Genomic DNA, 13,531 nt, shown 5'->3' on the forward strand with positions numbered 1-13,531 from the left:
ATGTAATGTTTTTTTTGTAAAAAGGTGTGATGTCCTGTATCCTACAGAATGTAAGGTCTGACACACCTGCTGGGAGTATGGGGGCAGTGCATCTCTATAAAACCATCTACATTTAAACATATCTTTTTTTTTTGTTTGTTTATTTTCATTGCCATCCATGTTTCATTGTCATTGCCTGCGCCCTTCGCTCTTCAGCTGTCAACGCCTGCACTCCATCACCTCAGCACGACGACTGGTACAAACAAGACGTTGATCTCCTGCATGACCTCAATGCCAATGCAGCCACATGGATCAAGCAGTAGGATGCATGATGCCTTAGGGGTGAGTAGCATGAAAGGGGAGTCCCTTTTCTCACCCTCATTAACTTACAAACCTTGCTCATTTTTGTTTCTGCGATGCACCAAGTAATCCTACTCATAAGCTCCAGATCCATATTTATGGTGATTTTTGCCTTGGCTAGAAATGCCTAAGCTTCCTAAGTTACCATATGTACAATGTGCCACCAGCCAAGTATGGATCCTACTTCATTTTACTCACATTTCATTGACTAAATTCAGGTTATCAAATGATCTGATACCCAAAGGCTATGTATCAAATTGCATGTTGAGCTGCCTTGGAAGCAAAGTGTCAACCAAGCCTTTGGATGCAATCTGACTTGTTCAGATCATTCCTCAATAACCCTCACTATTGGCAAGTGGTAGAAGGAAGCAGATGAAAAGCTGCACCATCTGTCTTCTTGATTTGAGTTATCATCACACAATGGCCAAGTCACCATTCGATAATATCTAAACAAAGCTCATTTAATATCATCGACAAGCTGGACCTGGCATCTGCTGGAGATCAGCACTTAAATCTCAGATGATTACAATAAACGCATTATATATGTTTAATATGTGGACCTTATAGACAGCCATGTTGTCGTCAAGGTAAGAAGAGATACGTCTAATGCCGATGTGAAATAGAAAGAATATAGTGCTTGATCTATTCTCTTTGAAAGCAGAATGGATGGTGTTGGTCAGATTTGGTCACGTTTGATCAAATCTGGAGAATTCACATCCTTACAACTTCCCATGCACAATAATTTCCTGTAGATGAAGATATTTTAGGTGTATAGGACTTATTTCAACTCCCTTAAGTATCTACTCATGGCAAGCAGATAGATTATAATTCGAGATACCTGGATTTTCTATATTAGTTAAAGAAGACCTGTAACTTTCTCAAAAAAATCACCTTACAAAAAACTGTGTGTTCCCCTGATTTTGATGCTTTTTTCCATTTTGCTCTGCATCACTCTATTGCAGAGATATTCACATTTTTTGCTTTTGGGGAGCAATATGTGAAGTCTCTGCTTGTAATCCAACGGGGTGTTTCTTCAGAGTTCTCTCGGGGGTGTGCATTTTCACTGCACCTGCACAGTCGTGATTGACAGCATGTAGAAGGGAGGGTTGAAAGAGCACTGTGATTGGCAACATCTGGGAGGAGTAAAAGTGCACGCCCCAGAGAAGACTCTGAAGAAATACCCAGTTACACTTCAAGCAGAGATTTCACATATGGTGATCCAAAAGCAACAAATGTGAATATCTCTGCAATTGAGTGACGCAGCGCAAAAAGGAAAAAAGAGGCAAAATCTGTGGAGCTCAGGGATTTTTACAAGACACTCGTAACTCAGTTTTTTTGAGTAATTGACAGGTCGTCTTTAAACTTTCACATTAAAGTCAATGACCAGCATAAAGTGAGTATTCAACCTTAGAAAGTTCAGCTTCTCAATAAGGAGACTCATTTGAAATAGGCAGTCTTACAAGTAATGTTACATGGGAAAAAGTAGACAAATTAGCTCTCCTCTAGAAGTAAGACATTTATTTACTAGTGCCACCTACAGGTAACTCAAGTCAGTGCATGCCCTTTAATGAGCTTTTCACCATGACTATGGATATTACAAGCCATGCTGCATCGGAAAAACTCTGCAAATTAGCTCTCCTCCAAGAGTAAAAAAAAGCTATCTCTCTAGTGCCTATTTTAGGTATCTCCCCTGTCTGACCCTTTAATGAGTGTTTCACCATAACTAAGGATATTAGCCAACCTCATCCATATTTATAGACAGCAGTTTGGGTGTATTTGCTAATTGTCAATACTGAGCAAGGTACTAATTTGTGCTGTATAATGCCTTTGAAGTAGCTCTGGAGGACACTGTTTCTCAATAAAGTAGCACTAAACACAAAAATGCACAAAGAATTACCAAAAGTTCCTAGCAATTCCTCCATTAATCTCTGCAGTTTCTATGATCCTATATTTTCATATCACAGTTAAAACTGAGAAGTATATAATGAAATATCTGTGTGTCTCAGGAGCTCAGCCATGTCCTCCTCCATCCTTCTCCTCCTTGTCCTGCATGTTGCTCTAAGACAACTAGCTACAGCAGAAGCTTCACCTCTCCTCCCTGACTGCAGTAGAACAAAAAATTGCTAAGCTATACCCCTATGACTAATGGGGCAGAACAAGTTGAAGAAGGAGCTGACCAGCAGGAGATTAAACCCTTTGTTCTCTGCAAGATTCCTCCAAGACTTTCAGGATCATGCAGAACATACAGTAGACTAACAGACAGTGAGGGAATTATAAGTCTGAATTGCCAGGTTCAGTGTTCTTTTAAGAAAATGAACAATTGAATCACTTCCAATGTTTCTAGTTGAGACTCAACCAATAACCACATTTTTTAATACTATAGATCATTGATCAGCCCAAATGACATAGGGGAGAGGATCCAGATAGTATAGTGGTCCACGTTGAAACAAAACAACCTCCCAATAGAAATATCTCTCATCCATAATAGATATAGCTAGTATAGCATCCGCCATAAATCGACAGGACAAGTGCCACCCCAAAGAGATAGATTACTGAGTAACTGTCACGCACAGTCTGGGAAAGACTAAGTGCAACACGAAGGGATGAGGGGAAGGGAGCCCAGACACTAGGGAAAGGGGGAGTGGAGACCCCTAGGCTGATCTAATATCACCCTGCCTACCCTACAGTCCCTATATTGGTTCCTCACCAATCGCCGAGCAGGAAACCTAAGCCCTGTATATCCCTAGAGCTAGGCCTTGAATAGGGAGGGGGAGGGGATGAGCACTGGTCAGTCCCCACTCTAAAATAAAGACAACAAGGGAGACAAACAAAGGGGGAGAAACTTAGCTTGAGCAGACTCCAGAGAGATTACACCAACGTCCTCCAAGTGCACCAGAGAGGAAGTAAGCCGACTGCTATAGCTCCAAGCCTTCACAAGGGAACATGTGACGGCAATCTGCAGCAAACTGACAGTTTTTAACTCCCATGCAAGGGTGTGTCAATTAACAACAGGAGGGAGGTAACAGCTGGGTCCTAAAGGCAGAAAGGTTAAGAAAGTGTCTGCAATGTCAGGTGCAGCGACCTTCTACAAACAGATCCAGAGTGACCTGACACACCCATGACAGGAACACCATGGAGGCACAAAGTATATCATATGGCAGGATAAATAAAGAACACAATGTACCAAACAGAAAAGGAGCCTTCAATACTTTGTGACATATTGATGCTTGCAGGGGAAAAGCACCTTGACTCATGTTTTGCCACACACAGGCTTTTTCAGGAGGTAACCTGGTTTCTGGTTGGCTGATATCTCTAGTTAGGTTGTAAAGTCCGATATACATTAACTCTATAATAAACTAATATGCCCAATAATATAGAGAATACAGGGCTCTGGCACTTCTCCCATTCAAATTCTGCAGTATCCAATGATAATCTTTAAACAGCAAAAAACAATCTGATGGTGCTTACCACGAAATAGTCCAATTGTCAAAATAGTACAATAAGAAAAATGGGGTTTCCACCACTTCACGTTATTGAGGTTCCACACGAGAGAATGTGGAGACAAAAATTGGCTGACAGCCGTTTCGCCTGTTGAGGCTATAAGGCAACTTTTATGGAACCACAATGAAATGCTATTGAAAAAAATGCTAATGAAATGCTAACGTGAAGAGGTGAATGCCCATTTTTTCTTCTTGCACTATATAAACCAGTATGTACTCAACTCCTTAACGCCCCCTAGTTTTGTCTTCTGGTAGCCAGAATTTTATCTTTTAACTCTATGTCTATGCAGGAAAATCATTGCTGAGGACAATATTTGGTCAACAACATTAGATTTCAATCCCTTGACACCAGATTTATATATATTTTTCTGGAATGGGGATAGATATACAGTATATTACAATTGACTAATATGTTCCAAAATGCAACAATCAAGAAATACCTTGATACTTTTTCCATTTGCTTAACTTCATCCTCATTTCATGGAAAGCTTCAGCTCTGAAAATCCCAGTAAGAAAAAAAAAAGCCAAATGTTTAGAGTTTTTTTTTTTTTACTAATTTTCCCATTATCAAATATAACCAAAGGAACAAAATATATAAATTAGATTTAGAGTCTCTTACACAGCGGCACTTCATACCAAGCTATACAAGTACAATCAGCCAGCTGCTGGTATTAAATCACATAAAATATGATGCCTGTGGTTGCCTGATAAAAATTCTAAAGGCAGGTTTTAGAAATCTGATTTATATATCCAACTGTATAATAATATTTTCTAAAAAAAAATAAAAATGCTAATTTATAAATCTAATTCAGGTAGTTAAATAGATAAAAAAACATAGATAGATAGATAAATAGATAGATAGATAGATAGATAGTCGGAAGTTTTAGAATAAAGAAGAATTCTTGGAAGGGTTATATGTGATTAAAAAGACATGGAAACAGCGCCACTCTTCTTCATAGGCTGTGTTTGGTACTACAGCTCAACCCCCTTCAAGTGCAATTCCAAAAATGCCCTCTGGTCAAAGGAGGTAATGTTTCTTGGAAAAAAAAAAGAAGCCATGTTTCTTTTTTCCAATTCCATACAACCCTTTTCACATTTTAAACCTGATCAATACATATTGTAGATATTAATATATAAATCTCTTAGACCTGATGAGGCTGTTGTAATAACTTAGGGCTGGAGCTGAACTCATAGAATTCTCAACTTAATTTTAGGTGAGAAATCTTTCTAATAGAATTATACAGCCTCTCTGACATAGGTGAGAAGGAAGTACTCATGGGGAAATTTGGGGACAGATCCACTTTCAGGCTGACTAATGCTACCCTATAAGTAAGAAAAATATTTCCATTAACACAAATAAATGGTGTAGTCATTCTTAAGGTCCCCATGCATATTAGATGAAAGTCGGTCAAACTTGCCAATTTCGGCTGGACTGGACAACCAGCTGATGCGTATGGAAGTCTCCTCTTGCCCGCAGCTTAGAAGGGGGCTACGCTCAGCTGTTTTCATCAGTGCCACAAATAGGGTGACGGGACACGACTACTGCTCCATTCAAACTCCTCCTAGTTCAGGTTGATGAGAATGGGGGAATGGTGCCCCCTATATTGGCAATCAGACACCCACTAATCTAGAACTGTTTATCTCTTCAGTAGATAGGTGACACATACACCAGGCTGGAATGCCATCTTAAGGAGGTTTCCCCCCTCCAAAAAAAAAAAGATTTTGAAGAATTCTCTTTAAACCCAAAAAGTAAGCACATGAGAAGAAAGGTAGCCAACCAGCCAAATCAATGGAAGATGTGGAGGGCTTTCACTCATCCATTTATAGCACTCATCCATTTCAATGAACGGAAACCGCACAATGTAGTCACCACTCCACTGAAAAATAACTGGGATCTTCCCAAAATCGGACTTTTATGAGATGATCTTGTTGACTTGTCATAAATTGACTCGCACCCAATGAAACATAAACCAAGTTTTATAGTACAGTCTACCAAAAAAAAAAACAAATAAGTGCCAAAAGCAGAAAACGTAAAATACATCTAGACAATTCACATTTAACTACATGGATTTCAAAAATTTGTTGGACTCCTCAAATCTCCCCTATTCATGACCACCAAGGTTTTATCCCAGTGGGCTTCAAAAGATAAATTTATCCACAGGGTTGGCCAACATTGACAGATGTTCACCTTCCATGTCTCTCAAGGGACAACGTAAACTGTAGTTTTTGGAAGACTTACCTATGTGAATCCTGTATGATCTCTTAAAATGTGCATCTTCAATCCAGTGCACACACTGAGATTTTTGCTGAGTTTCGGAGTAGAAACTGAGCAGAAACTCAAAGTTTTAGAGGAGCTTTGATTTTTTTGTGAAGGATTTGGAGAGTTTCCACTCAGTTTCTGCTCTAAAAACTCTTTGAAAAACTTTGTGTGCACATAGCCTTAAGGCGTACCTGATGTCTAGGAGTGTTTGCCTCTGTTGTTTAGCGGCCCAGGTCATCTCAGTGATGCCTCCATCTATTCTACTTCAGATACATGTATCAAATTGTACTTCCATTTCAAAGATGAATTTAAAGAAGTTGTCCATTACTTTTACATTGATGGCCTATCCTTAGAATAGGTCATCAATGTGTGATCGGCTGGGGTCCGACACCTGGCACCCCCACCGATCAGCTGTCGTCGGTGTAAGCGGCGGCCGCCGGCCGGAAGTACTTGCTTGCAGAGCTAGCAGTCTACTTGTAGTGGCTGAGGCTTGGTACTACACATCCGCCTCCTATTCAAATCAATAGGAGGCAAATGGGTAGTACCATGCGGCAGTCACTACCAGAAGATGGCCAGCTCCGCAAGTAAGTACTTCCGGCCAGCATCCGCCGCCAACACATATAACAGCTGATCGGCGGGGGGTGCCGGGTGTCCCAGTCGACCAGACATTTATGACCTATCTTATTAATAGGGCATCAAAGTAAAAGTAGTGGACAACCTCTCTAAGTTAAATTAGACTGTCTTGATGAAACGCTAAAATATTACAGAAAAACGTTTTACCTGATTGTTGACTGTGACTTGGAATGTGAGATAAGAGAGATCCGCTGCCCAATACTATGTAGACACCATATTCTTCCATTAGTGGACAACCCCTTCTTAAATGCTAAAGTGGCCTCAATAAAATAAAAATAAAGCACATACACACCACTCAGACCGGCGCCGCTCCAGCGATGCCAGCACTGTGTCTCCCAACAAAACAAGTTCACTTGACCGCTGCAGCCAACCAGCAACCACCGATTGGCTGCCGACTTCAGAATTCTGCCAGACAAAACTGTGAAGGCTGCGGCCCATTATCAGCCACTGAAAGGTTGCAGTGCTCATGTGACATAACAATGTCTCGTGACCGCTGGGAGACGCAGTGCCCACAACACTGGAACGGCACCAGTCCAAAAGGTCAGTATGTGGATTTTTTTTATTGAGATCACTTTAGGATTTAAGAATACTACTGGGAACCCCTTTAAGATGAATATACTTGTGGATAAGCCCAGTTCGATCGGTGTGTGGCTACCTGCTGTGCTTTCCATATGGAATCACACTTAGACTCAGTATCATGCCCAAAACCGAATTTTCCATGAATACTGAGATCTAAGCGTACGTCTCCACAAGCTCAAGACTCAGTATCATGCCAAAAACCAAATTTACCATGAATACTGAGATCTAAGCATACGTTCCCACAAGCTCAAGACTCAAGTATCATGCTCAAAACCAAATTTACCATGAATACTGAGATCTAAGCATACGTTCCCACAAGCTCAAGACTCAAGTATCATGCTCAAAACCAAATTTACCATGAATACTGAGATCTAAGCATACGTTCCCACAAGCTCAAGACTCTGTATCATGCCCTAAACCAAATTTACCATGAATACTGAGATCTAAGCGTAGGTTCCCCCAAGCTCATGACACTATTAGCTCCTGCACTGAATGGTGCCATGATTTATCCCATTTCCCAAATAAAGAAATAACCCCTTTTCTGGATTTTACATTATCTAGATGGAGATGTGGATCATGGCACTGGTTCATGCAGGACCAACGGGTGTTAAGTATAAGAAAAACATGGATGTTTTCTGCCACACCTATCCATGGAGTTTGTCTGATAGCGCACCTTTGCTCTGTTTAAGTGAATGTTGCAAAGCTGCAATACCGCACACAGCCTGTGGACAGGTGTGGTGTTATTTGTAATTAAGCAAAGCCATATATCCTGGTCAACCTCTTTAAGGGAAAACCTACAAAATCTCTGAAATTACATGTAGTAAGGGAAAAGTCATATGGTCGTATAACTCGGTTGGGGATCGCAACTCAATGCTTGGACTGGTCGGTGGCTCCCACATAGGAATACATGCTGTCACACTCAGGTCAGAAGAGCAGCCAGCCAGTTCAAGTATTGCGTTGCGATCCCCGTTCGAGTTATACGACCATCTGACTCTTCCCTAAGGACTAGCAGTTCTTTGTGAACCAACGGGAGAGTGATATTGTAATTCGTAAATTCGATGGTTGCATTCCCTTGTAAAGCCGACAAAATGGCTGCTTCTTGAAGCGGTATTCGCCAGATTAGAAAAACATGACTGCTTTCGTCATAGAATATCGCCACCCCTGTAAGCTGGTTGTGCGTAGTACTGCAACTCATTCCTCTCCATGGAGATAAGCAGCAATACAAGAAATAATCCACGGCCAGGTGAAGAAGGGGTGATGTTTCTGGAAGAAAGGAGATAGGTTTTTCTAATCTTATATAACCCCCATTTAAAGGGATTGTCCAGAGAAAAGGAAAGGGATAACTTGATTGGTGGGGGTCCAACCACTGGGATTTCCACTGATCCCGCACTTTTATCTCCGTTAGAATGGAGCAGCGATGCGCAATGCTCAACCGCCACTCCATTCATTCTCTATGAGGGTGCCCTCGGCTTTTTACGGCATCCCTATAGACAATAGAACATTGGTAAGGCGCCATTTTGGAATTAAAGGTCCCTGTCGGAGGATAAAAACTCCCTGATCGGTGTGGGTTACAGCGGTCAGATCCATACCGATCAGTCATCATCTATCCACAGGACATCTCGCTAGAACAAAAAAAGTAACATAAACCTTACAAAGTTACAAAGTTTAAAGAAAACCGTAAAATATTTTGTTTTCTGACCCATTTTTTTCTGATATTGAGCTCCTTTTTTTTGTTTCTTTTTGTTTTTGTGTGTATGTGTGTGTGTGTTTTATCTTGTTCCCTCTTAGCTCTAGTAAAACCTTGAAGCTGATTTATTCAGTGCCGACTTTTGAGGCAAGTCAGGTCCAATAATTTACATTCCAAACGTTGTAAATAATTCATGCTTCTAGCAGTGTGGTGTCCAGTGTTAATAGTGTATAAGTGTAGTGGGTAAGGTTGGCGGAGATGTCATTACTGTGAGAATTGTGCATTCTTTCTATGCTGAACCAACTATTTACCATCGGCCCGGGGACCAAATAAGTGGAATCTGATACTACCCAAGTGTGAGCACTGTTTAGATGTCTGCTCTGTATGAACACACACAATGCAAAAGACAGTACATAGGATAAAAAAAAAAAGATAAATCATATTGGATCACTGAGATTTAACAGAAACAAAAAAAAAGCACTGGAACTCTTAGCAGGAGAAAGTTGCATGTGTCCACAGTAAAATGATCAAGATCCATCAACCTCGACTATTTTCCCGCTGCTGGGTCCATGTCTTGTTTGATTGTGTGTATGACTTTGTTAGCTGTCAGTCTCGGCTAGTTTGCTGCATGCCTGCTTATACTCCATGCTTTACAATGGCTATTGAGGTAGCGCTAAGCAAATATATCATCGACTCCAAGATTGAAAGTCCGGATACCCCCCTCCACCTTAGCATCAAGGTAGTCATTTTTGTGAGCTGAACCAATATTCATAAAAATTCTGCATCTGATTTTTTTTCCCCCAAAAACAGCGCCACTCTTATCCACTGGCTGCTCTTGGTATTGAGACTCAGACTTATTTACTTGAGGTTCTGTATCTGGAAGAAAAAACAACAAAGTGCTGCTTTAATCACATTCAACCCCTTTAAAGGAACTGTAAAAACATAAACTGCACACAAAAATAGAAAAAAATCCCAGATATTCCTCCCTCAATCTCCTCTTTTTCTTTGATCTTATTTTGCCCCAAATTACAATTATAATGAGGAAATAGATAAAGAAATCTTCTGTTTGTGTCTCAGGAGCTCAGCCACGTCCCTTCTTCTCTTCATTGTAGTGTCTCTGGCTTTAAGTAGTCAACTGGCTGCAGCAGGAGCCTCTCCCCTCTGACTTGACTACTGTAGGCCACACCCTCTTATCTAAAGGGGGCAGGGCTTTAGCCAAAGATGGAGCTGATCAGTAAGAGATTAACCACTGTGTTCTCTGCAGGATTTCTACAAGACTTACTGTTTCAAGATCACGCAGAAAATGCTGCAGACTAACTAACAGTGAGGACAACTATATTTCTTGTTTAATTTAAACATTAATTTCTAGGTTTAGTGTCCCTTTAAGAAAACCCATTGAGGCCACCATCTAGAAGCTCATATGACATTTGAATGTCCTTTTAAAGGAGTTGTTCTTGGCATAGAAATTGGTCATATTCAGTGGGACTGGTTTGTTAAGACAGTTATGAACTTTATTCTCAATGTGTTCAATCTACCTGCAGCGCCCATCACAGGAGATATGAAGCATTACAAAGTGTTGGTTGAAATCAGAGTGAGGAATGCTCTTGTTTTTGAGGAACCTTTCAGGCAATTCATGGTGCCCAAACCATGATTGCAGCCACGCATACTATTCTCTGAAAAGCTCCGGCGTTTCAAAGTTAGTATACTTTGAAGATCCAGCAGGGGACCATAGCCGGAGACCAGACTAGTTCACTGAAACACTCTGGCATTTCAGAGATGATATACTTTGGAGATTCAGCAGGCACCATAGCCGGAGACCAGACTAGTCCAGCGCCGTCCAGGCCGACTTATCTCCCAGAGCTACAGCTAGTTATTAACAGGTCTCTATCTTGCACGTATATAATAATGCAGCGCTGGGAATAGCCGGCCAGGATCAGTTCCAGACTAGTATGGTGTCCAGCTTTGGTTCTCAGACAATTTGTCAAACTATATTATGTCTGAAACACCTGAGTGCTTCAGAGAATAATATACCTGGCTGCAGTCATACAGCTAGGCTACGATTTATGCTGCCTGCAATTTGAGAAACATGAATCACCTGACAGGTTCCTTTTTAAGAAGTTTTGAAAGGGAAATTCCCCCCAACTTCCCATTGAAAGTTAGTCCTCTATACAAAGTTTTTTAGAAGTTTAAGTTTGTATTGGTAGGTAAGGTTACATGTGGGCTGTCATCTTGACATTCATACCTCAATGTGGACATTTCTTCCCATTGAGCATTAATTCAAGTAGGTACAAAAGAACAGGGTGGTGTAAAGTCACAGATAGTCAAAGACTATGAAAATGTTTGGATATTCTTATAAGCAGCTTCTGTGACCAGGTGACAAAAGACAACACTAAGAACTAGTCTGCCCTTACAGTGGTAGTTAGGTGGCTCTATACTAGTTGTGGGCAGTGCCCTTAGCATTGCTATTCTTGTTCTTCTAGCTATTGACATCCAATTTAAGGGTCTATATTGATTTATGTATCACAAGACAGACATATATCCACAATTAAAAAACAGGATGTAGGTGTTACCAGAGAGTACTAGGAATATTTTGGGGTCAGTGGAGATTGTTGGAGCTCAGATGATAGCTACGTAATAAGGACTCTGTTGACCTGTTTTTCCTGCAAAATAGACCTCAAGTGGTCAGACTCTCACATGTAAAATGTTAATTTCTAGACGGTTTTATTTCTACAAATTAGTACAAGTGTAAACATACCCAGAGTATAGGTATATAGTTTAAAAGGGGAAAGTACTGTTTCTCATAACATACTTCCAGTAGATAAATGACGGGAGGTCACTTGACTCAACGGATGCCTACTGATGTCAACGGATGCCCTGTAATGCTTCATAGAGGAGAATTTACGACATGGCTTTGCATCAGGAAGAAGGTGTCGCTATATATAATAAGTCCTATTTTTGCAATGTAGATAAATACAATTAACTTAGCAGATCAACCCCACTGAAACCACCATGATAGGATGGTATTCTTCAGAAAAGCATGCAAGTATCTCATAGTAGTAGTCTCCAACAGCTGAAGAACCACAATTTGGAGATCAGATCAGTAGAGTAATGTAAAAGACCAACATATAGACCTGAATTTAATCAAAATACAACCGCTACCTTAAAAAAAATAATACTACCCACAACTAAAGGTCAGAAAGAAAAATTGGAGTTTTTATGATTTATATGAATTCTTTTTTTCTGTGGTGCATTTCTGAAAGCTTATGCGAGGGAAATATGTGTTGTCGCCTACACCAACCAATCAGACCTAAAAGTTCTCCATACTGCTTCTGCAGCAGCTTTCAGGATGTCACCCGGATGTTTTTATTCATTGGAAATGGTCACATTGTAACTTGCTTGTGTCGCTACCTTAAATGTTTGTGCTTGGAGCTGTGTCTGTAATTTGACAGTACGGTGTCTGCTCAGAAGCATGACTGCTAAATATATGTCCTGTCATGTGCAAACTAAGACCACAATATTCTCTAATTATGGCAAAATGAAGACCCCTTGCCTCAAATATTATCGAATACTATCCCAAAAATAACTTTATTTCGTTGGACTTACCCTACAAGTTGACAACTGTAGTCATGTAGACCTACAGTAAGTCATGTAGACCTACAGAAAGTCATGTAGACCTACAATAAGTTATGTAGACCTACAAGACATGGCATTGTCTCTTGTTTGCTCCATATTCTAGTTGTTAGACCAATCCAAAATGAGGAAAGCGTAGTTCTAGGTTGGGTGAAAAGTTCTAGGTTTGCTCTGCCCCATCAGAAACTGTCTTCTGGAACAGATACATATCAAATCTCCTGGTTCCTACAAGCCCTTAGTAGCGAATGAAAGTTGATGGATCACGTGCCTCTAAATGTGACAACAACTTGTCCTATGTTGACTGATTAGAGATGTTTCCTTCATTAACTTTCCTTTTAAATCGACATATCCTTGGATGAAAAGCATAAGATGGCCAACTTTGAAAAAAAACCTTCATGATTTCCCAATACCCTATAGGGAATTGGTCATGTATGTTATATGTGTCAATATGTGCACCATCCCCCCCATTCTTGTGGTTGTGATGTACTTTTCAGCCTTTAAAGGTTTTGGAAAACCTTATTGGAGAAATTAAAATCCTTAAATGCAAACAATTTATATGTGAATGTAGCTCTTTCAAAGATAAGTCCAGCAATACCTGGCCAGTTCATTCCTCCATTACTGAGAAATAAGCATTTAAATTGATATGCAAAGGAGGCTGAAGAGCGATCGTAGATTTAAAGCCTCTGTCACTCCAGCTCTATTCCCAGCCCAGTGCTGCATCCTTGATTGACAGATCTCTATGCTGTATGACTTCAGGAAAAGAAGAAGGGGAAACCTCAGTCATCTAGGAGGAGGCAGCACTGGGCAGGAAGCAGATCTGGAGTGACAGAGGCTTCAGATCTACCATAGCTCTTCAGCCTCATTTGCTTGTCAATTCAAACACTGATTTCTCAGTAACAGAGG

The 13,531-nt window shown here is 40.5% G+C and overlaps 1 protein-coding gene across 12 annotated transcripts in view; it reads left to right on the top strand.

Moving 5' to 3' along the window:
* LOC141172102 (voltage-gated potassium channel KCNC1-like) overlaps window positions 1-13,531 on the top strand; it is a 154,231-nt gene that overhangs the window by 121,776 nt on the left and 18,924 nt on the right. For 3 of the 12 annotated variants that reach the window (XM_073655956.1, XM_073655955.1, XM_073655957.1), the window contains one exon: window positions 9,100-9,145. The exons of 4 other annotated variants lie outside the window; for them this stretch is intronic. In XM_073655956.1, the coding sequence (XP_073512057.1) occupies window positions 9,100-9,116 (17 nt within the window). In that variant the 3' untranslated portion in view covers window positions 9,117-9,145. Of the gene's footprint in view, window positions 1-195; window positions 322-9,099; window positions 9,146-10,262; window positions 13,249-13,531 lie in introns of those variants that run through there. 5 more of the 12 variants (XR_012252419.1, XR_012252418.1, XM_073655950.1 and 2 more) reach the window with 3 other exon arrangements.

The sequence above is a fragment of the Phyllobates terribilis genome, unplaced genomic scaffold, assembly GCF_046119375.1.
Source record: "Phyllobates terribilis strain yellow unplaced genomic scaffold, ASM4611937v1 Scaffold_12__6_contigs__length_324123572, whole genome shotgun sequence".
NCBI lineage: Eukaryota > Metazoa > Chordata > Amphibia > Anura > Dendrobatidae > Phyllobates > Phyllobates terribilis.